At 37.4% G+C, this 16,437-nt stretch overlaps 1 protein-coding gene across 3 annotated transcripts in view; it reads right to left on the minus strand.

The window, feature by feature from the left end:
- Positions 1 to 3,393: 3,393 nt before the first annotated feature.
- Positions 3,394 to 16,437, minus strand: part of CLEC16A (C-type lectin domain containing 16A) — a 216,451-nt gene continuing 203,407 nt past the window's right edge. For all 3 annotated transcript variants that reach the window (XM_027839220.1, XM_027839219.1, XM_027839217.1), the window contains exon 23: positions 3,394 to 8,361. In XM_027839220.1, coding sequence (XP_027695021.1) covers positions 8,009 to 8,361 — 353 coding nt within the window. In that variant the 3' untranslated portion in view covers positions 3,394 to 8,008. The remainder of the gene's footprint in view (positions 8,362 to 16,437) is intronic.

Genomic DNA, 16,437 nt, shown 5'->3' on the forward strand with positions numbered 1-16,437 from the left:
GAAAAATGGATTAGGAAGGCGAAACACTCAAGCCAGGGAGAAGAGTTAGGTGGTCATTATAATTGTGTCGGTTCATAGAACTCCAAACTTTTTTGATGATACACCTATATCAATAAACATTTTTTTCAGCACAACCCCCAGATATGAATCTAGTTGGGGACTGGTGCATGTGCAGAATGCCTCAGTATGCTTCTAAAAGAGGAGTGATGACATGGATGGAATAATAATAGCTAAAATTTTATACAGTGCTATGTGCCACTACGCTAAGCACTTTAAAGGTATCTCATTCAATCCTTATAACAATCCTACAACATTGTTATGCTTTTATAGATGAAGAAACTGAGGCAGAGGTTAAGCAACTTGCCCAGGGTCACACAGCTAGTAGTTGTCTGACGCCAGAATTGAACTTAGGTCTGGCATTCTATCAACTATGCCACTTTGCTGGAAATATCTTGGAGAGACTGTGGAGCACACGGAGACATTCCATAACTGGTTCTAGCCTGCTCACCATGTGGTTAGTAGCTTTTATCAAATGGCCACTTAGCTAGACCTGAGATTATTTACAAAAACATCTATGGCCTACCAGTCTCTTTGGCCGTGTTCTCTTCAGCTGCATTCTTGGTAGATCTTTTGAACTTTTTAACTAACAGCATCTAGTGAGAGAAGATCTTGCTAACGGGAGAGGCCTTGGGCCCTTCTCACCAAGGTTGCCATGTGATCCTGTGAATACAGGCCTAGATTCTTTGCCAGTCTTGATGTTCTTTCATTTTCGGTGAAGAGAGAATCATCTCAGCATCCCTAGTTTTTTTCAGGGCATTAGTACTGGTTCCCTGAGAAGCAAAGCATGACCTTCAGGACCCAGCCCAGAGTAGATAAGATGAGGAACCCATTTGGTAGTTACGTTGCATCTAGTTATGAACTTGATGGGACCAATGTTACCTAGGACTATACTCCAGAGTCTGAGGTTGGATAGAGGGAACTGTGTCCCCAAGGTGCTTGGGGAAGGCAGAGGGGGAATGTTTCTTCTTTTATTCTTGTTACATCTTTGAAGTAAACATCCCCCTTATAAAAGATAACTGATGATAAGTGGTTGAAGGAACTAGCACACTAGTCACTGGCAAATAAGGTGAGGATAGACACAGCTGCGGGGGGCTTGAGCTGATAGCAGCAGAAAAGATATACCTCTCAACTCCTAAGGGTACCCTAGAACTCTGAAGGTAAGGTGTAGCTGGCCTTGCTCTTGGTAATTGTCAGAACACACACACACACACACACGTATGTATGACTACAGTAATAATTATGTATGTTAGAAAGTTTAAATAAAAATATAAATGAAAGGCTGAAATGTTATTGTGTTTAGAATTAATAAGGAAGTACTGGAGTTTATTGGGTAGGGGAGTCCATGGTAAGATCTGCACTTTAGGGAAAGAACTTTATCAGCAGCATGGAAAGACATGAAGCAGGGAGATAAATTAGAAGGCTATTAAAATAGTCCTGGCAAGAAGTGGCAAGGACCTGAAATAGGATGATGACTGAGTAAAGGAGACAGATGCAAAAGATGAATACAAAACCGATAAAATTTAGCACTGGGATATGTAGGGTGAAGAAAGGAGGAATTAACGATGGCACCCTAGGTGACTAGAAGGATGGGGGTGTCCTTGACAATAAGAGGGAAGTTTGAAAGAAGGATGGGTTTGGGAGAGAAGATAATGAATGACACCTGCAACACCAATCACAACCCATCCAAGCCTGCTTATTCTGTGTGACTCACCCAGTCCCACTCAAAATGTAGGGGTAGGGGAGTATGGGGCTCTTACTCATTGGTTACTGCCTCAGAGCACAAAGTCTGCCCCTCCAAGGGGCACTGCAGCCAAAAGGTGATCTGAAGGGGAGAGGGTGGGCATAAGGGAGGAGAGGATTTTCCCATTACATACCTGCACAATCAGTGCTGTGGGTTGCCTGGTAGCAGTTGGGTTATAACTTCCTTGAGGAAAGGATGCCAGGATCAGAAGAAAGAGGTTGGGAGCTTGCACATCAAAGGAAGGGGCAGAGTGGGGGAGTACTGAGAGATAAGAGGTCTGGTTGTGTTAGATATCTTCCCACCCTCGGGGGTAAGGGAGATGATAAGGTAGAGAGAGGGGGAGAAGAGTGGTAAGACAGAGTGAGAAAGTAGAGTTTGCTGAGGTATATTCACAGGAAGGTGGCAGAAAGAGGAAGGTAGATGGTGAGGGCAGCACAGAATAATGGAGGTAATACTAGATATGAGGTCTGAAGACCACCATTTGACTTTGGGCTCTAATACTTCCTAACTGTGGCTGAGCAAATAATAGAAACTTTAAGCCAGTTTTCTTATTTATGAGACTTGTTGCTTGAGGGCAGGGACTATCATCTTTACATGCCCAGCACCTACCCCAAAATCTTGAACATAATAAGTCAAATAATAAATATTTGTTGAACAGAGCTGAACCAATGAAGACAACTGAGGAATGTTTCCACAGCAGCATGGAAAGATAATGGCTTCAACAGAAGCTAAGGAAAGAGAAATGATGGTCAAAAATATTAAATGTTGCAAAAAACTTAAGGGAGATAAGGAATGATACAGGCCATTTGATGTGGAAGTCAGGTTGAGGCAGGTGACAGACAATCTCTCCATCCCTAAGCCAACTAGGACAGGCCAAGCTCAAATCATGTCAGGCCATTTTCATCTCAAGGTCATTGAGTTCAGGTTGTATCAAAACTTATGTGGACATTTTCTCTGCTTCTGGATTAATACCTTTTATCCTAAAGGGCTTGAGGTATCTCATTAGCTACTTTGTACCTCTCTGATTCTAAGCAAGAAAAAAATGACTAAAAATTGAAATCTGAAAGGCCTTATGGTCTAAAGCTTAATATCACATCTCCTGTACTCCATTTCATAACTTAGTGTCTTAAAAACGTGTTCCTCATGATACTGTTCAATCTACTCTCCCTCCTTTATCTATACTAGAGATGGAAAATAACTCAACACTACTTAAGTATCTTTCTTTTTGCACTTCCAGACTCCCTTCTTAAAAGAAAAAAAAATCTCTCTTTCTTGGTACAACAAATCATTTTGCTCTGAACCTAGTTGCTAAACCTGAGATTATTCTTGGCTATGGTCAAAAGCCTGGTATTTAAAAGGACAATTTTTCAAATGACTCCATTTTACCAGGTCAGTAGGCAGCTCTACCCTCCTCCTAAGAAATGACTGACAAAGAATAAACTGAAGAAAAGGCATGAGTTTCCTCCATTCTACACAACCTGGAGTGACTCAGCACGATGGGATACTGGTTCCTAGCTCTTTGCTTTCCTGAGGAAGCCTCCTGTAACATATGAAGAAGCCTCTATTATGACACAGTATAGCAACAGACTAGATTCTCCATAACACCATTTTTATTACCAAGTTAAATTTACAAGGAAGTTCCAGTTTTCATTTCCACCCTCATGCTTAGTACACATGAACTGTGACTCATGCCAGCAAATGCAGGTACTTCCCTAGAATGGGCCACATTTTCAGTAACATCTACTGTACCAAGATTTCCCAAATATGCTCCTCTCCAACATCTAGCATTTACATCTATTATTTAAAGAAACATAATGTATTATTACATTTACTCCAAACATTTAACATGACTTAGATTAAATATATTTATTGCCTCTAGAAAAAGAACAGAATTAAATTCTCCCTGTATTTTCATTTTTACAGTGCATCTTCAGAACTATGTGTTTATTATCAAGTATTGTACATCACCTTACTTAAATATGTGCATCATACTAACCTGATTCTTTTTTTAAAAACTTGTTTTGCTTGGTGAATGCTTACATAGCACATGAACGTTGGGTCACCCTCTTTGAAAAAAAAAATGAGGTATCTCCCCCCTCTCCCATTGCAGTCAAGAGCAAATAAAATAAGACAGTAAAATACAATGTGTTTTTAACTTAAAAGTTAAATGAAATAAAATTTCAACCTCTGATCTATAGGGATTAGCTCTGCCAAATCTGGTTCTCTTTAAATTACAATTTTTTGAAAGACTATCATCTCATGATGTCACAGCCACTATAACAATCATAGTAGCAATATGTCTGCCTTAGCAGTGACTGTGGTATAACAAAAGTCAAAGTCACTTTGGCTTGCCAATTTCCCCAAGTGGGCAGGGCACTGCATTTTCCTTTCATTCCCATTCCTCCATTCCTCATTTCTCCAAAGAACTCAAAGCAATAAAAGCACAGGTCATTCCACCCAACATTCTTCAGAAGACCACTTAAGAGAAAGTCATTTCATTTGCTATCACCATGAGGCCAGGTTTGCTTGTTTTTAGCTACACTTTAAAATCTTACGTAATCCAATTTGTTGGAAGTAGTTTGGCTATACCCCAAAGCCCTGGAATTAAGCCTAACCTAGGACCAGTGCTGGTTACATTACATGCTTCAGAGAAGGCACTGGGAATTAAAGTCAAAGTGACTAATAATCTTGCCCCCCTACTCTGGTAAATTAACTTCTGTTTCCACATTAAGGGTTAGGTCAAGGAGCAAAAGAATTGGAATAGGGTTGAACTACGGGCTCTACCTGCATTTCCTGCAGATGACACAAAGTGGGGTTAAAGGATTTTCTGAAGTGAATTCCAAAGTTTTTCCTAAGGCTAATCTAACTGTCCAATGCAAAAGATCATGAGAATTTGGTCTACTTAGATTTGACTACATGATCAACTATGGTATTTGTGTTAATATGAATTAAATAATGTAATAAAAAATGTAAAGTGATGTGGGATGCAAAGATTCATTTCCACAGCAAGACAGAGCCCTTGTAATGATTTGCTCAAAGCTTGTAGCAGTAAGAATGGTAGCAACTGTGTTGGACAGTTCTGCCTCCTCAACCTCAACATCAAGCTTGCTATTGGCTTTTGGTGTCTGCAACTATTCTTCCAGTTTAAAACAAATGAAATATACCACAGTCCAAGGGGTCCCACAAGCACTCAAGTATTCTAAAGAGCCAATATCATCTGGACAGTTTGCAACTGGTTTACAGTACCAAGATTAGTAAAGTTTATCAGAGAAGAATAATCATGCTCGTTCCTCTTGGTGTGTGCAACATTATGGTGAAATATATCCCAAGGTCCTTTTATTTTCATATTATCCAATCATATAAATGAGATAGTTCTTTTAAATATTGTTTTGAGAACCTACTTCTTACAAATATCTGGGCCCTACCTTTTCTGTTCATTCATAATTACTTGAAATTGTCTGGCAGTAAGGAAGATGGACTATGATCCTACCAATACTTTAGGTTAAACAAGCATCTTGGGAAGAAAAAAAAAACTGGAGAGAATACATTAAATCACAAAAGCTGCTCAATTCGATCCAACCTTAATTTCTTAGAATAGATATTCTCTGAAAAGAAGGAATTTATGGGCCCTTGATAAAAAGATACAATTTGCATTCAGTAAGAGCCAAAGTACACCAGTCCCATTACAAATTCTCAAGGGTATACTGAACCAGACTGAAAACACATAAAAAAAATCAGAGGATCCCCCATGGCTAAAGATCCCATAACTTGCAATTTCTTTCACAGTGCTCTGAGAAGACAATTGGGGAAACCATATTATTTCAGAAAATATGGTTCTATAGGATTTCTGGTAGGGACTGCTTTCATTTTTTATTTTCTGGGAAAGTATTGTTATTCTTTTTCTTTTCTTCTTTTTTTTTCTAATGACAATGGCCTGGGAAAGTAGCTGTGCTTCTCTATTTTCTGTTGCCAGAAAAAATAAGTACAAATAATTTCAAAAACAGAAGTAGCATACTTCTCAGAGGTTTACTGGCTTCCAAGAGGGTAAGAGGGAAACTCCATGTGTATGAAATGTTGCCCTTCCCTGATATACACTCATGCTGCTGTAAGAAGAAAATGAGTAAACACTAAATAATTAGCTGTTTGAGGGGGGAGGGTCACCCATTCCTTTATTCATTTATTTCCATTAATCATCTTATGCCCTTTTCTACCTGCCATCCATTCCTCTGCAGGGAAGCACATGATATCTCCAATAACTATGGTTTTTACCATCTTTGCAAGGGCCTTATTCATTTGTGCACAAACAGCATGTTTCAGATTGGATGTTTTCTTTATCAACACGAGGGTCCACCTGTTGCCATGTTTCTGATTGGAGATCTGAAGGATGAAACTAAGTGGGAGATCTATTTGGAGTGACTTGGTACCCATACTTAATTTTTTTTTAATTTCTTTATCCACTGTTTACAACTCTTTCAGGCCATTTCTATTCCAGTGACGTAAAATCTGAAATTTTAGCAGGTCAATAGGCTACAGCACAGAACTAGTCTGAAAGATGTTGCAGGGACATTGCTCCTCTAGCTGATTCGCATTTTCAAAGATGTGCCAGGGATAGTCTTCGAGAGCGTCACCAAAAGTTCAAAGTCAATAGTAGTATGAGAATATTATCAACACATCTGATGGACAGATTCTTCACCAAAAAGAAAGTAGTCTTTTAGTTTTACAGGTGAATGGATTGAGATGAATAATATATTAACTATTTGTGGATGGTAAACAATTTTGCTTTGTAGAAAGGTCTATATAATCTTTAGTTTAATTTTAAATATACCAATGTGTTCATCTACATCTAAACCAAAACGAGATGTTGAAAGGATGAAAGAGGAAATATAAGAGTCTTGCCTTGTTTTACAAACAAGCTTACACATTTGTACGGTGGTTGAGAGGGGAAGGGGAAGAGAGCAACTGACTCAAATCCCTCAAGACTGCAAAGGCCTTGAATGTCATAACCACTGAGATTATTAGCTGGCTCGTGGATATTTACCTCTGTGAATGAGTTCACAAAAGTGGTTTTATGGGCAAATTCAGTAGACAAATCTCGTTTCACTTGTGTAAAATTATAGGAAGTCTATTCTGCAGTCCTCATGGTTTTCCACATTTGTTTCTTTGCCCCATACAGAGATGGCAATAACTAAAGGGGATGCTCAAAACACAGTTCACATTTGGTTACCGAAAAAGGCCTGAGTAGAAGATTTCTTTGAATTTTTTATCTTTTCAAGAAAAGATGTTCTCATTAAAGAATAAAACAGGGCTTCTTGACTGGGACAAAGAAGCCTACTATACATGGTATCTTCAAATCCCTTCTCTGAAAAAGAATATAGGCTTTCTAAGAAGGTGGTTTTTCATTCAACAGGCATGCAAAGTTGGGTTGATAAGTAACAAAGTCATAAATGTCACTTAAGAAAATGTAGCATACCATACCTTCTTCATAGACAGCTTTGAAAAGACAGGTAAGCTCGAGATAAAAAAATTATACATTATACTCTCAGCATTACAAGAAACTTCAGGAATGAGGTGGTGGTGGTTTTTCTTTTTTTTAAATAAATGTTTTTAGTCTGATATCAAATGCTGAAATAAATATTACACCAATGAGACATTACTACAGTTCATTTTGTTTTGAATATCTTTTGAAATGACCTCATCCATTGCTGTTAGATAAATCTGTTGGGTCAACCCAAAATGAACAAAATGAAAAGAGAACTACTTCAGCTGAATGGACACAGTTTTCTGGTGATAGGTTCGACATAGCTGCAAGAGCCTTTTTGTTTTCGTTTTTTTTGCCTCTTTCTGGACAAGTGTTCTGTGTCTGAAGTCTAACAAAAAGAATAATGAGAATATCACATAAAGGTTTCTTCTTTTGGCAGCAAACATGGAACAGCATCATGCAGGTATAATTATGGTAGTCTGGAGAAACTCTGTCTTCATAAGTTTCTTAGATGTCTGGTTCTTTCTTACGTACAGCATGAGAAATGTGAATTTGAACAGAGAACTGGGTTTCTTTCATTTCAAGAGACAGAAATGGTATTTGTTAGGATAGGCTACTGCCCTTTCTTAAAATCCTGGTTGTTTCACAAGTATCCTTCATGTAGCTACCATTTAGTTCCTATAGCTTTTTGAGAGGCCACAAATAAAAACAGAGCAAAATCAACTGCATCACTGTTCAGACTGATCAGCTGGCTCATGAGGGGCAATCTCACCCTCTGTCACTTTATTAGTCTCTGTCTGTGTGGAAGACTGAGGGGTGTAGGTAAAAGAGCGGAGGCTGTGTGGGTCAACAGGAGGAACCAGGGTCAAGGATTCCACACTCAGTGCATCTGTAGTGTCATCAGAAATGAGAGAGATGGTGGGTTGCTGGGCAGGAATCAGACTGGGAGACAGGTTTGCAGTCTCCACTTCTGAACCCTTTCCAAGGCTCTTGCTGGACTTGGAAGTTGTAGGGATTTCATTAACAATCACCACTTGGTCAGGAAAGATCAGCGGGAGTTGCTGCGGAGCCATAGGATCATCTAGTAGAGAAAACAAAGAAATATTTAACATGATACAATTTTTTCTATTTGAGGCCCTGCAGACTCTACTCTACTCTACTCTCTCTCTCTCTCTCTCTTTCTCAAAAATGGTTCCCTAAAGACTGCTTGAGTCCTGTGAAAAAATATGCAGGAAGTAGCCAAATATCTGGCAAACAACTTGCCTCTAACAATTTTTCTGTATGCTCAAAAGCAAGCATATCAAAATACTATCTCTAGGTGTGATGCAAATCTGCATTACTATGACTATGTAAATAGTCTGGAACATATACATTACAGGTGGATAATGACATTATAATAACACTGAAGTGCAGAGACATGGATGTGGGCATGCTTTATGTGTGACTGGATCCTGACAACACCATCCAGAGCACATTATTAAGGAAGCAAACTAGCTCTAATAAACTTATGAATATATTTCAAGTCTGCATAATGACCATTTCTAGAAACTAAATTTGGTGAAATTTGCTCAGGGTTGGTGTGGGAGGTCAAACTGTGAAATCATGGGGAAAAAAAAAAGGCAGGCCTAATTCTGGAGAACTTTTCAGCTTATACAAACCCTGGACTGTGGTTAGTTTCACACTGGTATACATAAGTGCTGAGTTAGCAATCAGGGAGGGACCTCTAATAGTCAAACTCCATTACTAGAGTGATTATTCTCCACTGGGACTATGGAAGAGAGCCATTTCAGGGGAAAGGAGAGGCTTTCCACCTAATGAAGTTATTTTAGGAGCTGCAATTTCTTTTTTGGTACTTTTCAAAATGCTGATTAAATTACAGACAAATTACCTATTTGCCTTCCAGTGAGTGTTTCACATATACAGAAACACTCAATAAGACTGGAGTTCATTTTAAATACATCTTCCAAGATTCCAGATGATGGTAATTTAAAAAACCATTATAGTGATGCAGACATTCTGTTAGGAGAAATAATTTTTATTTATATGGATCTTCATTTCATGGATACCATTTAATTACACTGGCCATCTGCAGAAGACCCTCTAATAGAGTTTTATTTCTGATGATGCAATGGGATCTTGAGGATGATTTAGAAATCGGTTTCAATATGATTCCTGTTAGTTTTAATCAAAGAAAAACAAAACAAAACTAAAGCAAAAACTAAAGCTACAGCAAAGGACAGAAAACAAAATAGTATACAAAATGGAAACAGGAAAATCCTGATTAATGCTACTTCAAAGAGAAAAAAAAAACATATGAAATTTATCTCTGGAAGTACCAATCTACATTCTTCTAGTAAGACTGTCAATCAAAACAGGCTCGCAACTTGATTTTTAAAAAATTAAATATTAGTCTTTAAAAAGAAAAAAGGAAAAATAGGTGTCTTGGCTTTAGATTTTTGTCTTGAGTAGATATAAGATAGAGGTAGTAGGGCAGTGGTGAACAATAGTAAAAAAAAAAAAGTGATTCAAAAAAAAAGTGATTCAAAACAAAAAACCAGACCAAGAAATCTGAGCAAACAAAGAACATGGATTCTGATTTCTCTGAATTTCAACTAATTCGTTCTAATTGATAAGAAGTTTGGTGGTACTCCCCTAACTTGAAATATCTATAGGCCTACCAACTCTTCATTTCACATTATTTCCCTCTAATGTAGGCTAACTTTCCATTGCAGAGAATACAAAGGCTAATACATGTATAATTTAGGGACTGATAAAGCAGTCTGCAAATGACAAAGAGTCAAACTGTGCATTTAGGTAATCCCAACAGCATAATGAAGGTATACTTGGCAGGTGCAACTCTCAAAATTCTTTTTCAATGGTTTTCCATTTGTTGAATTTTGTGTTTTAATGTAGTTTTTAGATACACAGAAGAAAGCTACTTAGAAGTGGCAAATATCACAGCCCAGATTTTTGAACAATGTCACAAATGAAGGGTTCTTTGATGACAGGAATGATAAACACTGTTAGAAATCTGTAGCAAAAAATGTAACTATATTTTAAAAAATGGTTTAGTCTGGAAAATAAATTTACAATTTACAGAAAAGTTGTTTCTCACTTTAAAATCACTTCAGTAATCTTTTAAAGGAATATTCCTTTATTCTTCCCTAAACAGTCATACTATTCCTAATTTTAAACCAAGTATCTCCTTGATTGTGACATAATTTATCAATGCAAGGGTGAAGGAGAAGAGGAGAACTTAATTAGGCTTTCATAAAGGAGAATGAGGACTAAATGAGGACTAATTTTCCTGCCAATTATTCATATGAAGATCACTTCTGTAGCCACCATGATGGCTGAGGGCTTTTTCTCAGTCCAACAAAGTATTATGATTATGGCCAAGGAAACACTGTATTTGACTGACCATGTGAGCAAAGGTGTATGAGACTAAGGTGTCTAGAGCCTTAGACTGGGAAATGAATTTTTAATTGGTTTTTATCAGGTACCTAGTACCTACCACACCACAGTGTTATCTATCCTGTGGACAATTGCTAAATACTTGTTGCATGAGGGCTTGTAATAAAAGACTTTGATTTATTGTCCTATGACAGAAAGGCACATAATAAAGTTACATAGAAAAGCAAGAAAACTACAAAGTAAACAAGAGTGAAAAACCCAAAGGGAAGAAGCTTTTAAATAAAAAAAAAGTCAAAATACTACCGACAGACAAAAGAAATCATAAACTACTAGAACACAACTTAGAAACCAAACCAGAAATATAATTTGCAAAAGTTAAAATGTTTAAGTCCACAACAAAGGTCTTAGCAAAGATTCTTGTCAATGGTCCATAATCAATCTAAATGAAAACTATTATATAAAAAGGGGGAAATAATAAGCATATTAATATTTGTAAGAGAAATCATTATTGTGCTAGAACTCCTGCTGTTTAAATTACATTTACTACTTCAAGTAGAACAAAAAAAATAATTCCATAATAACATTTGACTGCTTGGTTAATTTTTCATTTTCTTTCATACGCTACCCTTTATCTCCTGACCTCCCCTCCCCCCCCAAAAAAAACTCCAAACAAAACCTCCATACCAAACTTGAATTGGGGTAACCCTGAAGAAATTCCATTTGGAAATTTATCACAGCACATGGAATAAGCCTACTAGTGGATGGACAGATTTGTGCCAATCTTGACTTTGACACTGTATTTCATAGAAATGGGCATCATTCCAGGTCTGCACAAATTTGGCTTAGAACCGAGCTTGAAGTACCTTAGTATTTTATCCTACCAACTAGACAGAGCCAAAAAGATAATTTGAAGAAAAGCTTCTACATGAAAGCTTATAAAATGCCAATTATGATGAACTGTATTGGAGTTTAGAATGACGGTCTTAAATCATATAGCCAAATGCTTTCAAAGTTCTGCTGGTTGATGCTTTTTTAGATAGTGTGTCCCACCTGTACCTGAGCAAGTCATGGTTGTTAGTATGGAAATACAGCATGGCTTTTAAGGGCTGTGAGCTCATGAAGTCTAATGGAGGAACCTGCCTGAATTGATTTTGCGTGAGTTGCCGTGGCAGCTGCTGCTTGAAGACCTAAACCCAGTGTCCACCATGACTGTCAGCCTCCGACAGACTGAACACTCGCCGTCGTCCTTTCCTGCCAGACCTTACTAAAGGAAAACACAGCGACAGATCATAGGAAGCCTTTAACAATGGAACAGAGAAAAGGGAAGTGGGAATGGACACAGGATAAATGTTACAATACCAACAACAAAACAGTAAGAGATGCAGTGTAACATTTGATCATAACTGCTGGTGTCTAACGCTATTTATGCAGTCATGCTTAGCATGCAGATTAGGCAAAGCTACTGAAGAGCAAATGACATCTAAGAAGAAACATGTCCCCTTCCAATCATATTTCTTAACAGTGTAAAGATAATAAAGCATCAGGCCCGTTGGGAAAGGAAATAAGATTTTGGTTCAACAATATCTAGCCTAGGTTGCAAAATTCAATAGACTCAAGAAAAAATTAGCTAGTCGATTTTAGATGTGAACCAGCAGTTAAGAAATGATAGTTTTATATGTGGGACAGAGTAGGGAGGTGGAGTTGAGTGGGGGGGAAAGGTGGGAAGGAGGGGCCAGCCAAACCAGCTAAGTGAAACAAGCATATTTTGGACACTGATTAATAAAGCGGACAACTATCAGAGTTACATCAGGAAAAGTACAACAACACTGTTCTCTGATGAGTGACCCACTAAAGCCAGAGCTAGAAGGCAAGGTTTACATGAAAACCTTTAGGTATTATAGTCAACTAAATTAATAAAATTTTAGGGCTTTAAAATCACCTAGTCCAACCCCTTCATTGGCTCAGATGTGTGAAGTGATTTGCCTAAGGTGACATAGCTTGTCAGTGGCAGGGCGAGGATTAGAACTGAGGTTGTCTCTTAGTGTGTGTTCTTTCCATTATACATAATGCTTATGGGTACCTGCATTCCCTTAAAGGATCCTCAAATTAATACCTTTTAAAAAGCAAGGGCAAAATACTTCAACACAAAGGCCATAAAGTAAAATACAGTGCTATTCTAATGGTAAGAAAAGGTTAGTGACATTATCTTGTAGCAAGGGAAAATTTCATTGCCTTTGAAAAAAAGAGACTCCTAAGATTTGAACCCTAAATTAATGAAATTAAGGACTTTGAAAAGAAGCACTTTTTTTCTGGGTGTTTGTCCTCAAAATGAAATTAAATCATATGCATCTTCACATAGTAGTAGTCTGATTTTTTGTTATTTTTTAAATGAAAATTTGGATTATATTGAAAAGGGTGGTTCAACTGTATGGATATAGAAACAAACCACTGACTGTCTGCAGACTCATGGTCTCCCAGGAAAGGCCTACACTGACTTATTTATATTAAGTCAAGGACATTCCATTCTAAAACTTTTTTAAAGGACTGGTTCATTCCTCCAATGTCCTCCATGTCATTTTTTTCATATTTTTTTTCCCCAAGGAAACTTGGAGAAATTCAAATGAAGCTGCATTTTATAGCTTGACATATCTTTAAAATGGACATGATTAAAAAAGAACACGAGATACATCTAATACTCCCTTTCAGCTTCATCATAAAGTAGACTTCTCCCTTACCCAATAAGTAGCATATCTAAAAACACATTAAAAAAATCTCAAAATATGGATATCTGAGGCTACAGTATAGCTTGGACATTCAGAGAATGCTTACCTAAGGACACTGTATGTTAAACCAAATCACAAGTATTAATGAAAGGGAAAAAAAAACCCCAGTAAAATAACTTAAGAAGCATATTTCTAATGACCTTAATATTTATTTCCACCATTAGGGTCTATTTCCCTCTTTATGGGATTTTTGCTATTTAGATATAATCTTTGCTATTTAGGTTTCTCAAAAATTGTAAAATACTATTAAAAAATGTAAGATGCATCTAATCCCATACTTGTCTAAAAAGGGATAAAATTAAAGGCTATTAGACTACTTATTTACTTAGGCCTGTTAACAGACATGACCCTTGGCTTTCAGCTTAACAGTTAAAAAGTTTAATTTCTTTAACAAGAAGGCATTTTGCTAACCACTGACCTTTTTAAGGATCTCAAAGCACTCAGTTTAAAAGGCAAAATAGCACGGAAATTATAAGACATTAATAATTATCTTGATGCACTGCTTTTAATATATGAAGATTTGTAACTAGATTATCTTTGGTCCTAAACAGATTTCTCAGTGTCTAATCCTCCTAAGAAGCAGCATCTTCTCCCTCCTAGTTTCATTATAGCACTGGCTTTCCAGTTGATGTGGAAATAGTCATTCTTAAAAGGTTATACAATATTTATTGCTAAATGACTATTACATACAGTATCACTCTTTGATGTGATAAAGAATGAAACTGAAAAGATCTCTACTGGATTATAGGAATGTACAAGTTGATAGGATGAATTTCCAAAAGAGACTCGTCTTCAGCTCTGAGTACTGAACTTAAGAGTTGGCATACCAGCTTGTTCACAGAGGAAGACATGAGTAAGTCTCAATATGTCTCAATATGTAATTTTCAACCTTTTCAGTTTCTGAAAAGGTAGACTCTTTGTAAGACTAGAGTCCCATGGACCATTCATTAAACATTTATTAAGGGGGAAGAAGAATATATGACCACAATGACACATTGTTCTGAAAACAGAAAAACACCAAATAGCATGATCAAGGTGGGCTAAAGAAGGAGAGTGATGCTGTATGAGGGCAGACAAAAACATTAGAAGGCGGACATCAAAGTCTATAAAATTATAATGTGTAGGAAGAGGATGAAAAATGAATCTGTTTCCCAAATTCTAAGATTCTAGAATAAGTGGTCCTCCACAAAGTTTGAAGGAATTAAATTTAGGACACATAAGAGAAAGTACTACTTCAAACAGCAGATAGTAGAGGCAGAAAATATAATTATGTTCAAAAATGGTATAGCCAGGAGCGACAGATCCATAATGGGTTAGCAGATATTCTTGAATCTTTGATATTGAGCAAAGACAATCATATCCTTTCTTAGCACATGTTTTGGCCATAATTGGGATAGGACCATGAGTTTTATTCATGTGGGCATTTCATATGCTATGTTCATGGAGTTTTTGCTTAAGATTAATAATTATATCAATGTTTTCTAGATGTTTGAGTTTGCATGTTTTAATGTGAGTTTAAATGTTCAGTGAAAAATACACTTTAAAAACTGCCCTTCACTACGTTCCATTCATTTGTGCTAAGCCCCCGGGGAAGACCACTTGAGAGATTACTACTGGTCATTATCACTGGCACGATCTTCAAAACTTTATTTTGAACAGATCACTATGAATAATGACCCTGATTATTCCCTATGTGTATACTTCAACTCTGAGGGACTGTTTAAGACAAGGACATAGATATGAGTAACCAACATCTTGTTTGGGACACCACTAACCTACACAATCCCAGGTACCTTACTTAAGAGAGTTTCAAGATAAGAGAAAATGTAGTTTGATAATTCAGTGAGTGCTTCGAGCATATCAAGTAATTGTTCAGTACAAATGGGGAGTTTACTCTGACTCTAGGAGGCTACATAAACAGTAACAAAATTCATCTGATTCAGCACTGCTGCCCTCAAAAACCATTCCAACAATAACTAGCAACATTGGATAGAGCATTTTTCTACTGTATAAAATGATTCCAGCAAACAGTAGACTGGGAGGGTTGACTGAGGTGGTGCTCTATTTGGTTTGTTACAAACTAGGCCAGTCTGACTAAAATCTTGAGAAAATCACAAACCTTTTCATCAGAGGGTAGAAAGTGTGGTGGTAAAATGTTGTCATAGCTGTGGATAAAGGTCAGAAAGCTGTGTCTCTGGTAAGGATCCCAAAAACAGACTCCCTAGAAGCCAATATGGTGCCAAAAAACTGGCAGAAGGACAGCTATGCCAAGAATAATTCTTCCTTTCTTTTTGGTTGGTGGCTATGTACATCGCCTCTGCTGTGGTTCAGCATGATACCAACCAGATGTTGGAAACATCTTACTAAAGGAACATCTCTCCCCCTCCCCCCACTCCATAAAGAATCTGGAAAACCAATATCCTATTTTTTCAATTTAATTGACTATACCACAAGTTTAGACCAGAAATTCTACATCTCAACACAAATGTAGGCTTTTCAACTTGAGTTGTTGCCAGCTTTCAGGTCTAGATTTTTACACAATTCAGAAATAGTCTGGTTCCCCTGGGGTAACGTATCCACTTTACAGAGCTGTTGTGTGCACAATGCTTTCTAAACCCTGAGATGCCTTCTAATTGGGAGCTATTCACTATCACCATAACCCTTCTGAAGCAGTTCATAATCTTTGCTACTTTGCATCTAGTGATCAGTGGAGAGCGAGCAGCCTGCCTGACACGTGCTGCTCTTTGTCACGTAGGTGAGTCACTACAGTTTTGGTAGAGTCAGGCAGGCAGGATTTACTTCAGTGCCTTCACTGCCAGGCCACCTAAAAAATGGTGACCCAATAGATTTCTTCCAGATACAGTGGAATGTACAGAACTAAAAGTATATACTTATAATGTTATGACCACCACTTATCGACTTGGTACTAAAACTAGCAGAACTGTCCAGCTACTTTCACC

Source organism: Vombatus ursinus, unplaced genomic scaffold, assembly GCF_900497805.2.
Source record: "Vombatus ursinus unplaced genomic scaffold, bare-nosed wombat genome assembly UNPS02014832.1, whole genome shotgun sequence".
NCBI classification, from domain to species: domain Eukaryota; kingdom Metazoa; phylum Chordata; class Mammalia; order Diprotodontia; family Vombatidae; genus Vombatus; species Vombatus ursinus.